General features: G+C 44.2%; 1 protein-coding gene and 1 non-coding gene across 2 annotated transcripts; both read left to right on the top strand.

Moving 5' to 3' along the window:
* Positions 1 to 29: 29 nt before the first annotated feature.
* Positions 30 to 24,338, top strand: LOC144175355 (acid-sensing ion channel 4-A-like; the record flags this gene model as incomplete). Its single annotated transcript, XM_077704433.1, has 12 exons — positions 30 to 318; positions 2,120 to 2,316; positions 6,718 to 6,878; positions 8,190 to 8,299; positions 9,454 to 9,614; positions 12,231 to 12,335; positions 14,416 to 14,545; positions 16,650 to 16,728; positions 17,400 to 17,451; positions 18,671 to 18,705; positions 18,858 to 18,930; positions 22,066 to 24,338. Coding segments are annotated over 12 exons (1,845 nt in total), but the record flags the coding sequence as incomplete, so codon positions are not given.
* Trnai-gau (transfer RNA isoleucine (anticodon GAU)) lies at positions 11,619 to 11,691 on the top strand. Its single transcript has one exon. It is a non-coding gene; the product is annotated as a tRNA-Ile (tRNA).
* Positions 24,339 to 24,397: the final 59 nt, after the last annotated feature.

The following is a 24,397-nucleotide window of genomic DNA, read 5'->3' as shown; positions in this document are numbered from 1 at the left end:
AAAAAGCTTCGCTGGCCACCCACTGTTACAGAGTGGAATGGCGCCTATCTTTTCCCCCGCCTCCCCCTCCTCAACAACGCAGCAGCCAAATCCAGGCGGCGCAAGAGCGTCGTCGCCGGCTGCTGCATCGTTTCCGGCTGGCGGCGCGCCTGTGCCGCCTCAAGGCCCGGGAGAAGGAGCCGCTGGAGAAGCTCAAGGAGCTGTTCGCCGAGTCCACCACGGGCATCGACCGGCTGGTCGTCATCGAGAACCGCTGGCGCTTCTGGCTCTTCTGCGCCGTCTACGTCACCTTCTTCGTCGTCACCGTCATCAGCATCGGTCAGTCAGACTGCGCCTTCCTCCAGATCAGTTCAGAAAAACTTTATTGAGGTTGGGGAAGGGTTTAAAGAGAGAAAGCTGGGTGGAGTCCTCTTTGCACAGCCCCAGAAGCTTGTGCCCCGATCCAGGTCCTGTCGATCAGCTGGCACTGGTCTTCCAATGCCTCGCTGGCCAGAGTCGCCGCCCACGTTTCTAGTGACTGAGGTGTGTTCTCGGTTTGCCATATAACTGGGCAGTTACATATGGTGTTGAAAAGGGAGTCTTTTTCGTTACGTTGAAAACAGTCCTCACTAAATCTGTCTGGGAACATAATTAAGCGCCAGCCTTGATTTGTGTGGGAATGTGTTTGTTTGGCCCTGCTTGTTCTCCTTAACGTACCGGCACATGACGACGATGGGGACGACTATCGCCATGATGATTATGATGATGAGATTGTGGACGACCACTTCCTGCTTGGCACGCGCCACATGGAAGCAGGGGAGGCGGGAAGGTGGGGGGGGGGGGGGGGGGGGTTGCAAGGGTCGAACCACCAAGTTCCGTGCCCTGGAAATTCGCGTCTTGCCCATCTCCTTGTTTTTCTTGACCCAAACATTCTAGGCCTAGCCTTTCTGAGGTTGACCGAAGGTCAAGATTCGGTCAACCCCAGATGGGCTAGGCCTAGAATGCTTGCTGGATAGCTGGAACTACACCGGAAACGCACGTTAGAAATTACAGTTTAAGTTAAAACACAATAAAAGAGAAAGGATTAAACCAAAGCGAAACAATGTGATAACAGCAGCATGCCGTCCCGTGCAAGTCGCCATTGTTTTTTTTTCTTTTTTAGTTTTAAGTTTTCCTCTCATCGCACTATTTTCTTACGCACGTCGTCTACTTTCGTATACAATTAAGTGCTCTTCAGAGCCAATGACTGACGCTCAACTCCCCCGAAATAATTCGTCTGTTTGTCGAAGCACCTAATCGCTTCTCTTCATCGTTTTTTTTCTTCGTTTTCTCACTGGCTTGCGGCTTTCTGGAGTAAGAAAGCCGCCCGCTTTTATGCTCAATAAATGTTCTCAACAAATAAATAAACAAATTACCAAATAAATAAATAAATAAATAAATAAATTTCTTGGTATATTATTTGATCTCATGGCTGAGGTAGACGGCATTGCATCCAAATTAGCACTTTGAAAAAAAAAAGTTTTTCTTTCAACGCAGTATTTCATGCGCTGAGCACTCTAACGCAAGGTACGAGCCTTGACGAGAGGGCTCTTCGCCACATCTTCGCGAATAAATACACCCCGTAATAGAAGTATAGCAATGACAATGAGTTTGGATCAACTGAGGGGAAGTGGGCATTTTTAATTACATTTTTAGCTCTCATAAAGTTAGGAAACAACTAAAAGAGTTGCCGCAGCTCGCTGAGATCAGGTTCTAGCGTCCTCTGACCGATTGGTGCAATGCTTTTGCGAGTCAGCATGTCAAGGCAATAGAATTAATGCTTCTGCCTTCTGTTACATTGCAAACGTTAACTGTGATCAAGGCCAAATGTTTCAATTAGCAGCGAGTAACGTGGGATACGCTGATTTCTTGATTTGAACATAGAAAGATACAATTACAGCACCCAAAATGATTTTAAAGCTGCAAGTTTGGCCGTATCAGTTTGTTTAGTTGAAATACGCACGTTATGAGCCAGACTTATGCACTTTGAGAATATAAACAGACGTCAGTTTAACTGAACATTTTGTTCCAATAATGTCTATAAAAGCAAACACCATGTTTGGCTTGTGTTTCTGTTATATGAGCGCGCCGCCTGTTACAGGAAAAACGCTGCGAAGTCACTTCGAGTATCGTGACATCGTGTCAATATCGATGACCGAAGGAAGCAGTCTTCAGCTGCCGGCTGTGACGTTCTGCAACCTGAACCCTCTCAGGGCCTCGGCTGTCTGCTCGCCGGACACTATCGACATCATCACCGGAACCTTAAGAAACGTCCTGTGCGATCAAACGGGACCGATGGTGAGCGAGCAAGGACACCTGCAGAGGTTGGGTCTTGGAGTCCCGCTCAATTCCTTGCTGTATCATCACGCTCTTACGTGCGAGGCTTCATGAAACTATTTTGAACTGTTTTTGTTTCTCCAGTTCCTGTGCGGATGTCATTTATAATCACGGCATGAGATTTTGTTCAGTGCGTTAGTACTTCTGCTTGGCTCTGCCCGCTTTCTCTTAATGGAAAAACACTTTACAATTATATGCACACTGCAGGTTATTCGAGTGAACAAAGTAACAGGAGGAGTGGCAGAAAATTCCATACGTCAGTCTCCGCTCGATCAGTAAAAAAAATATTTATTCTCTCCCTCTCAACCGAAGAGCTGATAGGTGGGCGGGGTCCTTAGTCCAGGACTCTGTTGGTTCTACCCGCTATCTTTGCCCTTTCGGTTAGCCATAGCTGCCTATTCGGGACAGAGCTGGCAAGTTCACCCTCCCACTGCTCCTAGGTAGGACAGGGAATTGGATTCAAATCTAGGTTACTCTGGCACTCGATGGAGAGTAGCGCGTTGGCCGCAATGTCTGCACTGGGGGGTATGAGTATACGTGGGGTGGGTGGCGTGCATCTTGTCTGATCTGGAGACGTGTTTGGAGTTGACGGAGAGCGACCTCTTGCTCTTTTGACATCGGGTCAGCTCGTGGCGGGTAACGTGCGTCGGGAAAGCGTGTACTGTTGCGTGATGTCGCTGAAAGTAATGAGAGGGTGGTCTACCGTGTCGTCACACTCCAACAGTGCCCAGTTTGCAAGACCTCGGGCGTACGCACGGGCTGCTTGATTGCCGCGGAGTAACGAATGGGCAGGCGTCCAAATTATTAGATTTCTTTTGGGAGATTCTGGAATAGAACCTGCATTGCTGTTTTGGATATTCTTCCCGCCATGTACGTGCGACACGCCACTTGACCACTAACGAGAAATATAAAAACATGACAAAACCCATGCGGGAAATGGGTGCATTGCGCTAGCCACCGCAAGGCGCTTAGAGGGACAGTGAAAGCCCATAACTCAGTTTTAACAGAACGATCACATGCACCTCATTCGGCTTGAGTATGAATGCTATTCAAGCCTTGTCGTCTGGGAAATGCATAAGTTAAATCTGGCATTTCTCTCTCCCGTTTTCCTTCAATTTTTCGAATCTAAAAGCGCCCACAGCAAGCCGCGGGTACCTATTTACAATTTAATTCGATTATCACCAACCTCCCGAGTGCCTGCTTTCATTAAGTGTAGAGATTGGGAGCATTTTCTGACGGCACCTTGGTATGGCGGCGACCCCGTAAAGTTCTTTCATCCATACCACCTAGCAACGCGTCGATTAGGTTGACGGTCATCTCGTTTCAAGCCGATTGCGCTAATAATATCTGTTTGCCGCTGCCTGTTGCATGTATACGAACTTGTCGGTCTTGCGTTCACCCGAATGCGCCTTCTGACTTGGCTTGTAGGTAAAGCGAACCGCTTCAACGAAATCGAAATTAAACCAAAGCTACACCGCCTGTGCTGAGACATCCTGTTTTACAATACTTGCTCACTGAGCTTTGCAACTGCTACAAAAGTACATGATCAGCAAGCGTCCTCCCATACATTTATTTTACACTTACGTGTTCCTGGTTCGGCCTAGAGTATGCTTTTCGCTGCGACACCGATTGCACTGTGGCGCGTAAGCCCGCTTTGCTAAGCTAAAAACGTCTTCCCCAGTTTCAGTGTCGGTGAGCGGCTACGGGTGCTGCAGCCGACGGTGCATGAACGCGTCAACTCCGCTCCCACGTGCTCACGTGGACGTTGGCTTTCCCGCACGACTTTGGAACTCGCAACAGTAGATGGATGCACATCTTCCGTTGAGCAGAGTTGCACGCTCATCGGCAGAGTTTCGCGTGCATCCACTATATCGAGTTTCAAAGTCGTGCGGGAAAGCCAACCTCTAAGCACGTAGGAGCTGACGCGCAGGTGCTGAGCGCCTGTAGCCAAGTAGACTCAGTTCCACTCAGTGAAATCTGCTGAAACGGCGGATCTGAGGGTTGTGTTTACGAAGATTCCGTTCAGCTACGGCTTCTTTCTTGTGCGTATTGTTAGACTCGTCTTAGCGGCTAATTGTCATTTAATTTGTTTCCGGATAGTTCCGGTAAAACAAGTACAGCCGCATAACCATAGAGCGCGAGCAGATAGAAAGCGCTCGTTTCGTCTGCTTGTGTTACGTCTATTTGAGGTTTAAATGATTAATGTTCCAACTAAGATAGAAGCGCTCGTGTCGTCTGCTTGTGTTACGTCTATTTGCGCTTTAAATGATGAATGTTCCAACTAGCTTAGCTTTCTGTTCTACTGAAGTAATTATAAACCGGGCGCGATGATAGAGTCGGATCAGCGGATAATTTTCATATGATTTGTTTCGGGATACTTTCCATAGCACAAGAGTTAGAGCCGTTTTCTGTAACCGTACTTCCTCCGCAAAAGGCCATGCTTCACTGCGCTACAGGCAATGTGGAAAAGCCGGCTTTAAAACAAAAACCAAGCGTGCAGCAATTTTTTATAGTCGGCTTCACCTCTCAACATAAATGCATTGCTAAAAAGACATTTCTTAGGGGCCATTTAAGCCGTCTTGTATCACAATATAAGGGCCCCACGAGCTTTTTTTTAAAAAAAAATTATGAGTTTTTCTATACTGGGAACCGGTTTTTACGCGGCGGGGGGAAATATCTGAAACCTGGTACGGATGGAGCGTGACACGATACCAGTAGAGACTGTTGTCGAGGTCAGTGCTCGAACAGCTCTTTTGTTATGCTTTGTGTGTACCACCACCATACTGCTTCAACCCAGGAGTTTGCTGATGCACGCCCAATCAGGCCAGCCGTCCTACCCAGCGCACCACAATTTCCACAGCATTAAAAATGGAGCAGGAAGATAGGGAAAATACGTGCTCTTTTGACGTGCGAGAATCCCTTTCATACGTACCGCACTGACGCAATTCTTTCATAATGGTATTTATCAAAATGTACTGTGCGGGACTGAATGCGCTTCAAAATGTTGGTGAAGAAGGTTTCAGAGACCGTTTTAATAAACTCGATAGTGTTTAGAGAGAAGCAGTTAGGTATACAGTCGAACCTCGCGTTATAACAAAATTGCATTGAAACAACAATTTAGTTCGTTATATCCGATATTCGTTGTAACCATAGAGCTAAAAATTGATTCAAACCAATCGGTAATCTGGCTCCCGCCAAAATCCGCGATACAAAGACGAATTATTTTAATCTTCGAACCTACTATAAACAAGATAACTCTTATCATTCTTGTGGCATTTCAAGCTCAATGAACCAGAACATGAGACGGGAAATTACAACATAACAAAGTTCGTTTGACAAAACATGCCTGTGTTCCTATTTTTTGGGGGGGAAGGATGTGATCTTTGTCTGGTGGCTATTCACAGCACTGAGCAGGATGCAGTTTTCCACAGTGTTCTCGAACAGAGGGTCCTTTTCCACTTTTGCAGTTTTGAACCCTCGGAGTTTTTCCCAAGTAGCTTCTCAGCCTACTGGTCAAATATTTCTTCGTTATATCCAACAGTGCGCGCGGATCTCGCAGTCTCACTTTCGTTATAAAAGGAATAAGTGTCACTGAAACGAAGCGCGACCAACCAAAGTTCGTATTTATAGTTCACTATAGCCAATAATTCGCTATATCAGTGCTCATTATAACGAGGTTCAACTGTATCTTGTTTTGAATATTCGGTTACTCTCTCTCTTTCTCTTACAAGTGGTGATGGCTGTTAATTTTCCGTGCGTTGAATATAAAAAAAAATGCTGCCATCTTGACTTTTTTATATTATTGCTCAGTCGTTCGTTTTCCCAAGACCAATCTTCCTACCTACCTCAGCTATGAACGCCACGCAAAAGCGAATGCTCATAATCCATATTCCACTAGTACTGACACACTGAAGTACCATTTTGGAACAAAATACCCAGTGAATAAGTACCTTGTCTGTTTGTACTTTGTGTTCTATCCCTTTGCACCACCCTGTAAGGAATTAGTTATTGTCCGCAGTATGTATAACATGACATACAATAAATAGACATTGAGCGTGCTGATTTACTAGCTAAATTTAACTGTCGTCAAGTGTTTTTTCCAGGATTGCATAGTTTAGTAAGAAGCAAAATTTTCCATTTGGACCGGTTGTTCCTTTGCACTATTTTATGGTTAGAGAATATATACTGTTCTACAGTTTCCTTGAAATAACTGAATGGTACCCATGCACGGCTCTTGAAAACAGTATATCAGTTCTGACTTCTCGAACTGATTTCTGCAATGAGTTAAACTACGTTCCTGTCTGTGGAGGATAGGTATGCGTCGGTTTTTCTTTGGCTTCTCTGTATGGTCTCTCCTTGCAGGATATAAACGCAGTGAACAACTTCACTCGCGACGAGCTCTACCCTTTCCTGAACATTGCTCGCAAGGACAACAACAGCCAAACGCTCGTCTCCCTGGGCCACACAAAGTCCAGCATGGTTCTCAACTGCACCGTGAAGGGAGAGAGCTGCCTCGACGACAGGTGGGACGAAACAAGGGGGAACGCGTTGTGTCACTCTTCTCTGGGGGCTCTGACGAGGATTAAATTTGTGGAGTAAATTAATAAAGCAACATGAGGCATCACCCAAAGTCTTAACAAGTTTAACAGCCAGAGTGTGGAGAAAAAATCCCTCATAAGTCTGTTTACTTGATTTGAAGTCGCAAGCCAGCAATTATCCAATAATTCTCCACTGTTGCATCACGTTTGTGTCTCTTTCCTCGCTTTCGTTTGTTCGTCTTTTGATGAGAATAACACCGACAGGCAGACATAGTCAGACCTCTCCTACACGCGCACTTGTTCTACTCCTAGTAGAACTTGTTCTTGTCGTACACCTACGTACAAGCAAGAATGGGCCAATTCTTGTTCTATTCTAGCATGGTGCTGGTATAGTGCAGTAGTGAGCGCATTTCGCTACTTCTTGGCGCCCTGGATCCAAATCCCACATGGAAGCAAATGTATTTATTTATTTTTCTTTGCGTCGGCAGCCATTTTGGTGCCATTCGTATTGACGACGTCGATGACGTCTATGACAATGACCACTTTTCACGAGTGATGAGACACTTATGAGGCTTTCGCCTTACAAAAAGTCAGGGCACTTGAGCAACTCATAGGGTGGAACAGAGCGACAGCTGAGGTGTGATGTCAGAGCCACTAAGGTGTTACCGTAAAATTCCGAGAGAGCGCCCTCCCTCGAAACATCACACACCCACCGTTAGGGGTGAAATATGCAGTTTACTAAAAGACCCAAAAGATTGAACAAAATAAACACAAATCATATATCCATGTGTTTGTGCGGTCACGTATTTGTCCTTTATGGACTTGAACCGAAAGTTCACCCATCTCGTATTCTTTCTTGATATATCCACAATTTTGGTTAGCGGTGCGGCCATTTTTTGTAGTTTTTCACACGTGACCCGAAAGTTTACCCATCCCATATTTTTCACTTGATATCTCTGTACCTTGGGTAGACATTCTTTCGAAACTTTACGGTAGTTCGGAGCAGTAGAGTCCGCATAGGCGCCCACATTGACCAAAAATTCTACACCATTTCTGAACAAGGAGCAGAGAGAGCATTTAATGAACCTGTTAAACAATTTTAATGGACCTAAAATTGCCTTGTGGTAGTTGGAGTGCACTTAAAAATTGTACCCAAATTTAAAATCTAAGGGACGACAAAACTGCATGCATGGGCATGAGCCCTGCTAGAAATTTTATATGGCACTACAGCAACTAGCAGCAACTTTGATGAAGCTCCCCCTTCGCGTTTTTTTTTTTTGCTTCTTACCCATGCAGCATGTACGAGCGAAGCACGAATCCAACATTCGGCCTTTGTTACTGCATCTTCTGCAGAAACTTTAATGCCTCCAAGATATCCTACCAAGCGAGCAACCTGCCCGTTGATGGTAAGCATCACCGCATGTTCTCAAATCGAGTCATGGTTTGTAGAATAATGGTAAGAACACAGGATAGCGGCATAGGAGGAACTGCACACACTGCAGCGCAGATATTAAAAAGTTGCCTTTCAAATGTGAGGCTACATAGACACAGACGCCAGAATCAGCCTCACTAAGGCACTATACTTGGTAACAAGTTAAAAACACCAATAGCTCATGTATGGTATCACTCTGCCTAAGCGATGGACCCGCCCGAATGTCAATGGGCGTGCGCGTTTTGAAAGAAGATTGCTATGAATGCGTGATATCGTCTGCCTTTTCTCACAATGTTTGTTTGTCGTCGCTGCAGTAGTTTATAGGCATATTAAGCCCTAAAAATCATGGACACAGCTCAAGCTATGTTCAAAATATTCCCAGTAACACACTACTTGCACTGCAAGGAGTAACATCCGGCTATGGTGATGAGGCACAACGGCAACTCCCGTTGCCGTTCTTAACTTGTTTCCAAGCATTAGACCATGGTGTCCACGTTTCAAAATGCAGTAGCGACAGATTAGGTCCATCGTCTTGACAACCTGCACCGTGCAATTCGTCACCTAACATCGAAAACTGGGCGTGGCGTAGATTATCCAAGAAAACAGCGCAAAAAGACAAGGACAGAGAGAGTACGACGAAGACTGCACTGACAGCGCAGTCTTCGTCGTACTCTTTCTGCCCATGTCTTTTTTGTGCTGTTTTCTTGATTAGGCACCTCTCCTGCTTGTTCTCCTGTCACATAGGAGACGTACTGCAGCCAATCACTGTGCGCTAGCAGTTGTTTATCCGGCAGGTGTGCTCGCGGAGGGGCGTAGACGCAAAGAGGAGTGTATTCCCATAGCAACTAGCCAACTGTGTCAGATGCGCACTTCATGCTGAAAGGGCATTAGTCCCTGCATAATACCGTACATGATACCATACATGATGTAACACTACCACACATGATACCATACATGATGTAATACCATTTGCAATACCGATTTACAATGTGAACACATTTTAATGAAAAAAAGTGAACGGCACGATATCAAGCCATTTTTAGTAGGGGACACATAACAACGGCCTATCGTATCATGCCACGTGACCATTGCCAGAATCATTTTTTCTTTCGCTTACTTCCCTTCCAGGCCTGACCCTCGTGCTGGACATTGAGAAGGACGAGTACTTGCGATCCAGCAGCGAGATGGGCATGATCATCATGGTGCACAGGAGGGGCGTGAGTCCCGATCCCAACGAGGACGGCATGTACCTGTCCCCCTACATGACGACCTACATCGGCATCGAAATGGCAAGTCGCTGCTTCAGGAACAGCACTTCGCGCTGCCAATGCCATTCAAATCACTCTTCATGCAGTTACATGGGAAGGCGAGATCTGGACGACTGCTTAACTTAATCTGACGCCTAAGCTATACTTGCAAACACTGGTTGGTATGAATGTGAACTGCAAACACGCTATTTTATAGCAATCCTGTCTGTTCCAGCAGCAATGGAACTTGTCTTAAAATGGCGGGCAAGTCTACACGTAACTCCCCTATGTAATATCCTCCCGGTGAGGGCCTTTAGGGGTATTTTAAATAAGTGAATAAATAAATTACTCGCATGACTAAGTGAGGCCCATATCTTTACCAAAGTCTACAATAAAACTTATGTTTGGTTAGCTTCTTTTGCTGTATTTCGCAGTCGCCCATTGTTAGTGAAACACGTCTTTTACTTATATAAGTTGGTTGTCCCTACAGTGAATGCTTACTAGGTACATTAGCCTGGTGTGGAAGCTTAGAGACTTGAGCCCAGTACAGCCACTTTACTCAATCAGGGGCACATGTAGGTAGTCCATGCTGCACCCATGACACTCGTATTCACGTTCTGCTTATTGATGTCACATACTAATTTGTAGCTACAAGTGTAAATGCAAAGGTCTTGAGATGAGCTGGCCATTCCAGCTGAGTCGTTTATTGAACAAAATTGAAAGGTAATACCTTATGCTTGATGCAGGCAATTAACAACTTTGCGTGGGTTGCTTAGCCTGTCGCTGAAACCAGTAATATTACTGCCTTCAACACAATTGTCTTCAGTATTTACTGAAAAGTTACCGTATTTATTCGATTATAAGGCGATCACCAATTGGCATATTCATGTGAGGTTGAGGCAGAGGCAGAGATAATTAGGAGGATCAGAATGGAGTGGAGTGCATTCAGCAGGCATTCTCAGATAATGAATGGCAGCCTGCCATTACTCCAGAAGAAGAAAGTGTACGACAGCTGTATCTCACCGGTACTCACCTACGGGGCAGAAACTTGGAGGCTCACTAAGAGGGTTTAACTTAAATTGAGGACAACTCAGTGAGCAATGGAATGGAAGATGATAGGTGTAACATTAAGGGACAAGAGAGCGAAGTGGGTCAGGGAACAAATGCGTGTTAAGGACATATTAGTAGAAATTAAGAAGAAATGGATGCGAACAGGGCATGTAATGCGAAGGCAAGATAACCGTTGGTCATTAAGGGTAAAAGAGTGGATCCCTAGAGAAGGCAAGCGTTGCAGGGGGCGGCAGAAAGTTAGATGGGCAGATGAGATCAAGAAGCTTGCGGGGATAAATAGGTCGCAGTTAGCACAGGACTGGGATAATTGGAGAATAATGGGAGAGGCCTTTGCCCTGCAGTGGGCGTAGATTGGCTGCTGCGCTGACAATGATTATGAAGGTGATCACAATTATAAAGTGAGGGTGCAGTTTGGAGAGCCAAAAAAATCGGTGCATATATATATAAGATAGAGAAGTCACATTGAAAAACATAACAATATTTATTCTAACGTTTCGACCGGGGGCAGGTCTATCGTACAGTTAACCTTATAGCCAGGAACCTTTTCTCTTAACTATATATATATATATATATATATATATATATACATATATATATATTCTCCACTTTCTTTCCAAATTCTTTATCTGTTTCAATGACCTACTATATCCTCCCCTTTGCTTTCCGAGGTGGTTTTCTTGACTGCCAACCCTTATTTCTGTCTTATTTCAACGAGCCCCTCATTTCCTATTCTGATTCGCTACATGCATAGCGAGGGCCTCTGTTCTGGAAGTCTTGGTGCCATAGGGAGCTTAAGAGGGTTCAACGCTGGTCGACCACTCTCGACATGTCATAGGCACTCGAGTCACGGCCTGGGGGTTAAAAAGAAAGTCCCCTTCACCCCGAGAAGTCGGAGTGGTGCTGGCTACCACCCCCAAGCACAGGAAAAAATTACATTGAAAGAAATACCACAGAAAGTGGAGGGGAAAAATAGCCCCACCGGTAGCATAGTGGTTATTGCACCAGACCGATATTCTGGAGGTCGTGGGTTCAGATCCCACCTGGCGGGTATTTTTTCTCCACTTTCTTTCTTTCCAAATTCTTTATCTGTTTCAATGATCTACCATATCCTCCCCTTTGCTTTCCATTGTTTTCTTGACTGCCAACCCTTATTTCTGTCATATATATATATATATATATATATATATATATATATATATATATACGCATGCACAAGCATACACACACACACACACACACACACTGAGCTTTGAGTGTAAGGTGGAGTACGACTTTGAGACTACGGATTTTGCAAAAAAAAACTCGCCTTATATCTGAATTAAAAAGGTAGTTACAACAGGTCCTGGGATAGCATGGTGAAAACAGCAATTAGAGAAACCTATATTTGCTCTCACGTCAGATTCATTTCACCGCATAAACCACGTTGTCTTTAATCTCACGGTTGACACAGAGTAGAGACAAAACTTGCAATTTTCTGCCTCCGCAGGCACTTTCTTGCTTGCTTAGTTCACAACACAAAGTGTTCTGTTCTTCGTATGCATAGGATGTATCGATGTGAGTTTATACACATTGCCTTGATCACTGCAGAGGCTGATGGAGCGGTTGCCAGCCCCATACAAGGACCGTTGTGTCACCAAGTGGCCGCCAAAGTGGCAGCAATACGTCGCCTCAGACCAGACGTATTTCCAACAGGTCAGATTTGCACTTGTTATTTTTTTTTTTTGCATCACAAGAAGATAAAAGTATGGTAAGGTCTAAGTACTGACTCTATGGTGGCAGTTTGATGGCCACCTTCCAAAAAACAAAAGAAAAGAAAGAGAAAACTCAGCAAGCTTTTACCGAAGTACACCTGATTGATTGAGTGACTTGTTGATCAATTAATAAAATGAATTCAATACAATTTTTGTTCGTACTATTGTTATTGTGCAGTCATGTTTTCTATTTATGTTCAATGGTACTGCAAAACAGTGTTATCTGCACCCCCCTTCCCCTATCCGATTTTTCCTGGCCTTTAAAGAGGCCATGAAGACCAAACACAAGCTTGGTTCATTAAAAAGACTGCTTCGTCTCGATAACAATGACAACAATTTTATTGCAAACTTCAACCGAAAATTGAGATACAGTCGAACCTCGTTATATTGAAGTAGTATCGGGACAGCAAATTAGTTCATTATATCTGATATTCGTTGCAACAGTAGAGGTAGAAATCGGCTCTAACAAATCGAAAATCTGGCTTGCGCAAAAATACTTGACCCAAAAATGCATTTTTTAGGCTTCCAACCCACTATAAAGACAGTAACCCTTACTTTTCCCCTAGTTGCATTTCAACCCCAATGAGCCAGAACATGAGTACGTGAAATTACGATGGAACAAAGCTCCTTGACAATACAGGCCTGCGTCCTTATTTATTTGATAAGGAATGTGACCTTCGTCTGGTGGCTGCTCACAGCACTGAGCAGGATGTTTTCCTCAGTGTCCACGAACAAAAGAGCCTTTATACTTCTGCAGCTTTGGACAACATTTTTTTTTTTTATTTAAAGCAGCTTCTCAGCCTCCTGGTGAAATATTTCTTCGTTACATCCAATATTACGCGTGGCTCTCACGGTTTCAGTTTCGTTATAAAAGAATAAGTGTCATTGAAATAAAGCGTGGCCAACCAAAGTTTGTACTTAGTTCGCTATAGCCGATAATTCGCTATATCAGTGTTCGTTGTAACGAAATTCAACTGTATTAAAGAAAACGTATCAAGCAGTGGCGACTCCCCGGCCACTTTCAAGCAATTTTTTCATGACGCCACAGTATCTTGTTTCTGCGATTGACAGCCGCCAAACTATAGGCCACCATCACTCGGCGATTGCAGTGGGGCCTCTAGTTCTGCTTGATCGTGTCACTAATGCGCAGTTAACAACACAGATAGCCATGTTTTTAGCCTTGGCCTATACTGCATCGCTCCTGCTAGTAGTAAATCACTGTAGCATGGAATCTGAAGATCTTTCACTATTTCTCGCATTTTAAGTGCAGAGAACTTTAGGGCCGCGCCTTGTCGTCGTAGCTGGCTTGCTGGCTGCAAGTATAACCACACGGCGTAACCCAGAGGCTTCGAAAGCCAAGCAGTTTATATAGTCATAAGCGTTCAAAACTCGTGAACCGCTGGCGCTTGTCATACATCCCCCCTTGTTTAGCGCCAAAAAAAAAACTGTAGGTACATTTCAGGCCAAATATGCGGAATTTACCGGCAGCGCCCGCGTTCATTTATAATTAGGAACGCTCGTTCGGTTGGTTTTTACGATAGTAAGCGAAAAAAAGTGGCAGTGCAATATCGGCACGTTCGGGAGGAAAAGCAAGCACAAAAAGAACAGAACTCCCGCTGGCGCAGTTTCAGGCAGGGGGTGCGCGAGCACTGCGAAGGCGGGAAATGTAAATTGCACTGGGTGGCAGCAGTGAGCGGATAACGAAGCTACGGCCCATTTTGGTGAATCACTGCTCTGCATTTCCGTCAGCTTCCACATTGAGTGGAATGGCTTTAATTTTTTTTTTACGTTAACAAGACATCCTTCAGGGCTACAATGGAGCTGAGTTACTAAAGGCTAAAACTTCCAAACTGAACAACGGATGTTCAATTACCAAAGCTGAGTTACCAAAGGCTAGGTCTTGCAATTGAATGTTGTCATCACGACCCCTCTAAAATAATGCAACGAACAAAATGAAATTAATTTTTGCTCAACTGGCTCATTAATCAATTTCTTAATCTTCGTCATTTCTTTTGTTTCAGATGTGCTTTTCAGTGTGCTCGCAGCATCACATTGTGAACCTATGCAAATGTATGAGTGAGGAGCTTCCGCAATTCAGCAACGGCACGTATCCACACGACATCGTGATGTGCAGGAACGGTGAAGAGAGTCGTAAGTGAAGCAGCTTAATTAAACCTTTGCACCAATGTCAGAACCAGGCTCTTGCCGGCTAGTTTTATTGTCCATTAGACAAATACAAAAATAGAAATGTTACAGACAAGTGAACCAAAGTCGATTATTGTGCGGGACTTTTAATAAGTTAACAAGAGAGGTAATAATTGCAATAAACTTAGGCAGCAATAAATAACAATACAATAAGCTTAGAAAATATAGGGCACTACAATATAAAAGGCATGAATTCATTTCATGTAAACACTTAAAAAACAGGAAAAAGTTCATCAGTGTAAGAAAAGCAAGATTGCCACATCAAATTTCATTAGAAATAAATAAGCAGGGAAGAAGCGACAAAAAAAAAAAAAGATTAAATGGATGGAAGATGATTTTTTTAAGGATGATTTAAATTGTGACCTGTCAGAAAAAAATGAAAACAGGTGGGTGTCGTTTTTTTTTTCTCGATTAATTAGTACAATGGCAGCTGAACACTGAATAGGGACAACAAGCAAAAAAAAAAAAAAAAAAAAAAAAAGGACACAAATAAGCTTGCATGGTGGCATTTGGCAGCAGTGAGAACGCCTGAAGAACCCGCAAAACAAACCACACACAGAAAAGAAGGGAATGGGGGCGGAGGCGGGATCACAATTTTCCCGTAAAGTTCCTCCGTACCTGTGTGGACTGTTTCTGCACTATCTGCATTCTCCACATTTTAACCTACTGACGTCTGCCAACTTGCTTTCACACTTTTAAGTCTGATCACAAGGATGTTGCTTAGAATTTCTTTACCAGCTGTAACTGTCAGTCCCCGTCAGTCGATTAGCTGGACTACCTTTCGTTTCATTCACAATTTTCACAAGAGGCACACATGAACCTCCTGAATTCTTTGGCCGATCGATTGGTAACTGAATGGCTTCAAAAAGCGAGCTTGCATAGCATGTGCAAACATCCCCAGAATCGTACGCCATCTATACATGCTGTATAGACTACAAACGGCTGTGCACTATAAAAACGTCAAACTGATTGCACTGAAACTGTTGCATACTTCATATTTCCATTGAAACACAATGCTAGGCACCGAAAAAACTTCACACGATCCTCTTCCTTGCGGCAATGTTAACAGTCAACGTTGAACTTTCAAAATCAAAAGTTAAAAGCAGCAACCGAGGAAGTGAAACCTTGGGTGTTGTACTTTCGTAATAATTCTGGAGTGCTGGCTTTTATTCACCATAGCTGCATTTTCCATGCATTTTTCTTTAGAAATAAATGACTCTCGCAAGGTTCGCACTGTTTGCTCTTTCCAGTTTGTAAAACACAAGAACATGGAATGTGGGTAATTAGCGCTGATATAAGCGTTATCTTCCAGCTACCTTTGCGATTAGTTTGATGAGATGAAAAAAAAAAGAAGGAAGCTCACACTAACGCGTCAGACTTGAAGGTAGCAAAGCTGTCCACAACCTTCACGACCATCACAAAGGTTTAAGTCCATGCTTGCAGCCGATTTGCTTCTTCTTCGCTACCGCAACAACCTTTACTCCATTGTTATTGCTATAAGTGTGAGCTTCTTTCTTGTTTCTGGAAGTGATAATCATTGGACATCACCTTGGAGGGGTGTACGCTATGACGTGTCTTTCTTGTTCTCAGCAAGTGTTGCAACTATTACGGAGAAAGCTGGAGTTTTTTTTGGCCAGTCTTGGCCAATCTCCAAAAGCGGGGATGCTTGGCTTGACGAACGTGCGCAAGGGGCGCTGGGCGGTCGTCGCGAGAAACGCACTCACAAGCACTACACATTTTCTTGGTTTTGTTCACTGCCGGGCAGTCGTCTGGAAGCCCGCGCTCACGTGCGCGCGATCAGCAATTTCTTAGTATTTTCAACTGTAGACACAAAAAATTCCGATTTGTTAAGCAGCTTTGCTGTTAAAAAAACCCGCAGCAGACTGGTGCAACCAGGCAGAATCATAATCCTATTTCCAGTGATGCAGTTACTGTGACCAGCCTCTTCAAATCTCTAGCGAACAGCCCCAAATCCCCTCAAAGCACTTTTAAAGTCCTGGACTTGTCCAGCACTACGATACTAGCCCTTCGTTACTGTCCCCTTTTGCAGACAAAACTTGCTCCGACAAAATTCTCGCTGACACCTCCTACAGAAGTCTGAAGAAATGCGACTGTCCTTTGAAATGCAGGTATTGTAAAAGGGTTGATATGCAACTTGTCTTCCTTCCTTCCTTGCATAGAATCTGAAGATTCCACGAGTGATAGCTTATGACATTTTCAACGTTTAATCACCCTCATTAACACCCAGCTATTTCTGCTTTAATGAAGAGAAAATAAACCCACTTTTTTTATTTGAGAGCAATCAAGATGTTCATTGTTGCCTTAACTGAAATGCCAGATTACGGCTTGTCAGGTCTCACGGGTGATAATCAACAAACGTTAATACAGAAATCTTTTGCACTGCATTACGCCTCCCACATTTCAACGTCCATGGTGACAGAGTACAAGGAAAAGTAATAAAATGTAAAATTACTCATGTTTGTTATTTATTTGTGAATGCCATAAATAACACCCCATAAAAGTCTTGCATTTAAGTTAATCAAGGCTTACTACTAGGTATTCTTTTCTGTCATTGTGTATGTAGTAAACCACCGTTTGGCCATCACTGAGTATTCTTGAGACTGCACGTTCTGTTTTGAAGTGTTCATTCTTGTTGTCAGGTACCTTGAATATTTTGTACATTTTTTTTCTTACTGTACAAGTACTTTGTGATGGCTTGTTATAGCCAGCCCTTCGTTTCATGATGTACGTGCTGTTCATGTTCACTTTTCTTGCTCCCACTTACTTTTACCTCATGCAGCCAAGAAATCTACAAGACATCTATATCAAGAACAGGGTGGGCCCAGCGCCTTGTGAGTCCCACAAGTGCAACACAATAGACAACTGTCAGACTTTATTTTTTTGTAAACAACCAGACTTGTCATTTTGAATACGTGTATTTTGTTGTGGTTCGTGCTTTTATATGTATATATTCTGGATTCTCTGTTACTTCAAACCGTAAGGATTAAACAATTAAGCTGCTGGCACTCCTTATTTTAGCTTTAGTTATGTCATTTGGCCTACAAGCTTGATCGAGTGCAAGTCCACTATTACATTTAGTAAATTTAGATAAAGAACTGTATACAGCTTATACAGTAAAAGCTTGTTAATTTGAACTGAAAGCGGATTTCATCTCAGTTCGAACTAATGAAAGTGAACGATAACAAAGGTACACTGCAACTGGGAAGCAGTAATACATGTCAACACTTTGATGTTTGAAAAAGCCCATGATTGCAGACTGCCTATTGGCCCTAAGGACGTCAGTCGGCACTTTTTTCTCTAACAAACAGAAGTAGAGGGAAGCTTTATCTCAGCCTTCTTGAAAACTGAAGAGGACATGGGCGACATTTCTACAGGCCATGGCTTTCGTGCAGACAGCGGCAATAGTCTATGCGTCGTCCTCGTCCCCGTTGTCATCGTTGACTGTGACAGGTTCAGCGTTTCTGACCAACGTAGTTCACAAAAAATATGCTTTCCAAAACTTCTGGCACGTGGGATTTAGATTGACTTCAACATAGACGAAAAAAAAAAGGTTTTACCCCATTTTGCTTTCTTCTTTCTACACAACCTCGCGTGTAGGCACAGGAAGTGCTTTTTCTGGCCGTGTGCCAGGCACTATGTCACCTGTGGGCTGGCGCATAGCTCGAATAATCCGTGACAGAACCTGCTTGGGTTCGAATTAATGGGCTTCTTTATGCGTACACTTCTATGGAGACTTGGCAGGACCATATTGTGCAGTTCGAATTACCAAGCTTTCCCTGTATTACAAGTAACTAAGAATGGTATTACAAGCAACTATTAAGTAACTAGCTATTAATAACTAACAAGTAAGTATTACAAGTAACTAAGACTTAGGACCACTTTTTAGGACAAATAAAAGCCACCAGTTTGCTCTCACAAATTTAGTCGAACTGCATACATAAACCAGCAGAGATCACCTTTAATTTAGTATGCAAGTGCTAAGTTATTTACTGCACCGTTAACACCTGCTAAATTATTGTTGTATCATTGACATTAACATTCACTTTTCAGCGACCTGAAGACACCAACGACAGGCTACAAAGAAGGTACAAAACAAAGCATGGTTTGGATATTTTAATTTTTTTTTGCAGGCGGGGAGGTTGAGGAATAAAGCTTTCGGAATATATTTTAACGCGACCATTTCGCTACATTAAACCAGTAGTTATGTGCTCAAATCCTTGTTCCACCTTTCCAACAGAGCCCTCGTGAAAGTCGTCATCTACTTCGAATCCATTATCGTGGAAAAAATCACCCAGGTTCCTGAACTCAGCGTAAGTGTACGAGCAAGCCACCGCACGAATGGAGGGCTCTGTGATCATTCCTTTGTAACTCGTGAATGTGTCCTTGTCTGTGTTAGCAGGTATACGTGCGCTAACATTCTCACCCCTCAAAATTGCATCACTTGTCCCACTGGGGGCATGCATAAGGCCGCACCTGCGTTTTGTGGCAAAATGACAGTGGGTGGGAGGTACTGAGAAATAAATTAAAAGATATCGTTCCATGGTTTGCAGAAACAATTGTTGCTTAAAAATGGCTCTTAAAACTATTTCTTTTCATTCTTAAGCAAACTCTGTGAAACTTCCCGGCCTTGCTGCTTTTCCCCCACTGATTTCAAACATGGCATTATTTTTTAGTTGGTAAATTTGTTCCCAAGATAATTTGGGGTAATCAACCATTTTTGGAGGAACAATAGACAAAACTGTGTTGGTCATGAAACTGTAATCTTTACATTTTCCAACACCATGAGCCCTGGTGAGTGCAATAAGACAATCAGTTTTTTGATGCATCGCTTGGACCTAATTTTACAGCTCATTAAACTTCAGTGTTTGAAATGGGCACTCAAAATGGTTCCTTACCACTGGCGCCACCAAGGTTTAATGAGATGTAAATTTAGTTCCAAGCGATGCATAAAAAAACTGATTGTATTATTGCACTCACCAGGGCTCATAGTGTTGGAAAATGTAAAGATTACAGTTTGATGACCAACACAGTTTTGTCTATTGTTCCTCCAAAAATGGTTGATTACCTCTAATTATCTCGGGAAATAATTGACCAAGTAAAAAAATAATGCCATATTTGAAATCAGTGGGGGGAAAGCAGCAAGGCCTGGAAGTTTTACAGAGTTTACTTAAAAAGTAAAAAAGTTTTTTTAAGAGCAGTGTCCCCCCTTAATTAAAAAGGACATCAAGACAAATATAACTTTGTGCAATTTTTAAGAACTAGCCTTTGGTTATAACTCCCTCAGCTTCATCCCGGCCACAAAAAGACTTTTGTTTTACTGGAAAAAAATGTAAGAAACCTCAACAAATTTGTGAATATCATGCAACAGCGATGTATTATTGACAGGAGTGACACAGAGGCCAGCACTAAAAATAGTTATCAATGTGTTTACTGCACGTGTTAGCATTCAAGTGATATGAACAAATGGAACTGGAGGCCCCACCACAATCGCCCGGTCATATTTATCGGCAGTGGCTTTTGACAGTTCTGTGATTCTGTGATGTCACTGGAAAGTGACTGCGGAGTGGCCACAGGTTCATCTGTTTTCTTTAATACAGTCGAACACGGATATATCGAACTCCAAGGGGATCGCGAAAGAATTCGATATATCGATAATTCGATATATAAAATACGCCTATCCGAAGATTATCTGACAACTCCGCACATCACTGAGAGTTTTCTGAAGTCGTGGAAAACGGTAGTTTACCGTTTTGACCCTCAAAGCACGGAAAATCCGAACCGCAGCATGATGACCACCGCACTTATTTATCATTGAAATGTCGTTGAGCTTCGCTTGTTTTTTTTCTCCTGCGTCGTAAAGTTCGCCAAATTGTCTTCAAGATTACAAACACGCACAAATGAGAAAATAAACGCTGTACACTGTGCCACAACAGAGGCGAATAACGCTGACGTAACCTCGGCTGCAGTAGGCGGTTGGGAACGTTGTCAGGCACTGAGGGCCGTTAACTTCAGTATCTGAACCGAACACCTCCCCCATCTGGAGGCGTGCAACGAAGTCGCTTTGCGCCCGACACGCTCCGGAAAAGCCGGGGCGGGTTGTGCTGCATTCGCCTTTACGTCAACGTTGATGCGAGCATCGCCCTCAAAACTACTGCGAGGAATTCCGAACGCCTTTTATACCAACATCTTTTCAGCAGCCTGCACCCGACGAATTCTCGCCTTCGTTGCTCCGAAATGAATGCCTTGTTCAAAACAAACATACAACGCCGCATCGGTCCCCCTGCACGAGCCACCAAACAGCTAAATCACAGAAAAAGAGTGCCTCCGGTCAATTTCTTTTGTTTGCTCCTTTATGTCCTTTCGCCCCAACCACTATCCGCGTTCTAGCTATCATGGAGCTGCCCGTCCTGCTAGCGTGAAAACAGCTGTTGAAGGCCATCGAAGCGACATAATGCCGCGGACGCCGCCTTTGTCTCTTCAAGCCAGGCAGCTCCTGCGATGAGTCAACATTATCATCAACTCCACCCCATCAGAGGAAGCAAACTTTCAGGGGCACCTTCGGCGCGGAATTCGATATATCGAATTTTCCCGTGATCAGGAGTTCGATACACGCGCACAACAGCCCTATACTTTTGCATGAGATTTTCAAGGGGATGTTTGCACTGTTCGATATAGACAATAATTCGATATATCCGTGTTCAACTGTATATTGATTATTTGTTTGAAGTCAGCGATAAAATTGGTATACCTGTTATCAGGACGAAGCAGTCTTTCTAACGAACTAAACTTGTATTTTGTCTTCATGGCTCCTTTACAACATCATTGAGTAATTTGGCCCCAATGAGAAACATATTTCGCTTTGGTGTGCATTCAGATCTCATTTGTGATCGATTGCTGTCACTAATTCATCATCGCCAGCCCATCTACACCCACTGCAGGGCAAAGGCCTCTCCCATGGATCTCCAATTATCACGGTCCTGTGCTAACTGCGACCAATTTATCCCCGCAAACTTTTTGATCTCGTCTGCCCAACCCATCTAAACTTTCTGCTGCCCCCTGCCATGCTTGCCTTCTCTAGGGATCCGCTCTGTTACCCTGAATGAGCAACGGTCATCTTGCTTTCGCATTACATGCCCTGCCCACGTACATTTCTTAATTTCTACTAATATGTCCGTAACACGCGTTTGTTCCCTGACCCACTCCGTTCTCTTCTTGTCCCTTAATGTTACACCTATCACCTTCCGCTCCATTGCTCGCTGAGTCTTCCTTAATTTAAGTTGAACCCTTTAGTGAGCCTCCAAGTTTCTGCACCGTAGGCGAGTACTGGTAAGATGCAGCTGCCGTACACTTTTTTCTTCAGGGAAAATGGTAGGCTGCCATTAATTATCTGAGAATGCCTGCCAAATAGTGCCTGCCGGCCTCTAATTATACTGCGGCAAATGCAGGACGCAACCACCTTGAGCAACGTGGGCGGCTTCATGGGGATGTACCTGGGCCTTTCTTTCCTGGTCATCTTTGAGATCCTGGAGATCTTCGTACGGTGGTTCATCTACCTCTACAAGAGGCGTCGCGCCTCTGTGGCACCCCAGCAACAGCAGCAGGTCAATCCGCAGCCGCCCTCTGAGTGGCAGAGGCGAGCCGAAAAGGTCAACGAAGTGGCCCGTGGTGGCATCGGCAAGCGCTGGCCCAATCTCCGGACCCAGCGATCGTGCTGGGAGATCATGAAGGACCCACGCATTAGCGCAGCCGCAGCCGCGGCCACCGGGAGGTCGCCGGCTGCACCGCACTACGGCTACTTCGACTCCTCCGACTGGAAGAGTGCCGTCGATGAGAAATTGGGACCGTTCAACCCGGCCCTCATGCACCGCAACTTCAGGCCCGGCGCATTTTACTTCTGAACGCTACACGTATGATTCGCACGGGTGGATGAGAGCAAGGGACGTTGGCTCAGAAGCCATTTGTGCGGCAAGCTAGTTTTAGGGCCTTAATCTTGGGCGACCTATATGCGAAAATTGCGATCTGTCTGTCTGGCACTCGAATTCAGCCAGAAGTGTTACTGGCGAGCCTAGGTTACTGACCTACTGAGAATTAGCAGGCAAGTGATAGGTGAGAGGAAAAGGATTGTTGGGAGGATGGGAAGGGACACAGAGTGAAGGAAATAGGGGAGGGAGAATAGGATAACAGAGAGTGTACAGGGGAAGGGATGGGGAGAAGGGCAATTGTAGTGGTGGGGAGGGTAGAGGACCAGGAGCGAGAATTGGCAGTGGTGATGGGATTAAAGCAGGCAGGGAGAAAAGGAAACCTCTGGAGGGCAAGCTTTAGCCTTTGAGCGTGGAACGCAATAGCATTGCCGGGCCTCATTTGCATCGCATTATCATTCGCTATCACTGTCTTCACGGTGAACCTGGTGAACAGGCACACTGAAACTAAGCCCGTCTTTCAGAGATTGCTCGCAGCCAAAGAGCGCAACAGTGCAGGCACGGTTACAATGCTGTTGTTTGCTCACTGTGGTAAATAATGCAATTAACACAGGGTTAATTATTCAGAGGGTCCTTGCGGTAAGCTCGAAGAGGCTTGACCCCAGTGGACACAATCTTTATACACTGACAGTGCGCATGGAAGATGATAGGTGTAACATTAAGGGGCCACAAGAGAGTGGAGTGGGTCAGGGAACGAACGCGTGTTAAGGACATATTAGTAGAAATTAAGAAGACGAAATGGGTGTGGGCAGGGCATATAATGCGAAGGCAAGATAACCGTTAGTCATGAAGGGTAACAGAGCGAATCCTTTGAGTAGGCAAGCGTGGCAGGGGGTGGGAGAAAGTTAGGTGGGCAGATGAGATCAAGAAGTTTGTGGGGATAAATTGGTCACAGTTAGCGCACCACCGGAATAATTGGAGAATTATAGGAGAGGCCTTTGCCCTGCAGTGGGCGTAGATACGCTGATGATGATGATGAGTGTGCATGGAGCCAGGTGGTCAAATATCCTGAATATGGCAATGAAAGATGCCCTTGATACACGTAGCCTATTCGGATCAGCTACAAACGTTTTGCGCGTTTGACTGATGACCTTTCTACTTTCCAAACAAGGTAGTTTGGACTTGAGTGGGCATTGAGTCCACTTTTAGGTTAGGACAGCTCAAAAACACCTTTCAGGAGAAGGCCCCTTTTGCCCCTGTGGCCTCTACACTGTACATGCCCTCCTCCAGAATGGCCACAATAGAAAATAAAGACAGCAATAAAAAAAAATCAAATTTTCTAATTTTGGGGGTTCAACACGCTGAAGATGCACCTTTTGAATTTTGACCACCCGGGGATCTTCAAAGTGCTACGAAATCTCCACACACGGGCGTTTTTGCTTTTTGCCTCTATCAGAAATGCAGTTACTGCGGCTGGGACGGAACTTGCATCCTTGGGCTCAGCAGCAAAATGCCTTAGCCACTGAGCCACCGTTGTGGGTGAATGCAAATAAAAGGCGCATGGCATGTTTACTGAGAAAGAGTTACAGCAGAGTGCAAGGTCAGAAACTTGTTCTTTTTCGTGAATAAATATTTTTTTGGAGAGTGTTTAAAACCGTGTGAAAAGTCCACTCTTCATTTTCGCATGAAAAAAACCTGTTGCTTTTTCTGTAAGCGTAACTTGTGCAGACTGATAGTATTGCCACTGATAAAAGAAAAGCAATGTTTGGGCATAAGCCCCATAAAACGAATATTATTATGTTTCTGGCATTTGCTTTTGGCACCATTTGGCTGAAGTTTCAGAGTTTTGTTAACGGTA

The sequence above is a fragment of the Haemaphysalis longicornis genome, unplaced genomic scaffold (genome assembly GCF_048455015.1).
Source record: "Haemaphysalis longicornis isolate Haplotype H1 unplaced genomic scaffold, Haemaphysalis longicornis Haplotype H1 scaffold_3, whole genome shotgun sequence".
Taxonomy (NCBI): domain Eukaryota; kingdom Metazoa; phylum Arthropoda; class Arachnida; order Ixodida; family Ixodidae; genus Haemaphysalis; species Haemaphysalis longicornis.
The sequence above is the reverse complement of the archived record's forward strand: the minus strand, read 5'-3'. Positions and strand labels throughout refer to the sequence as shown.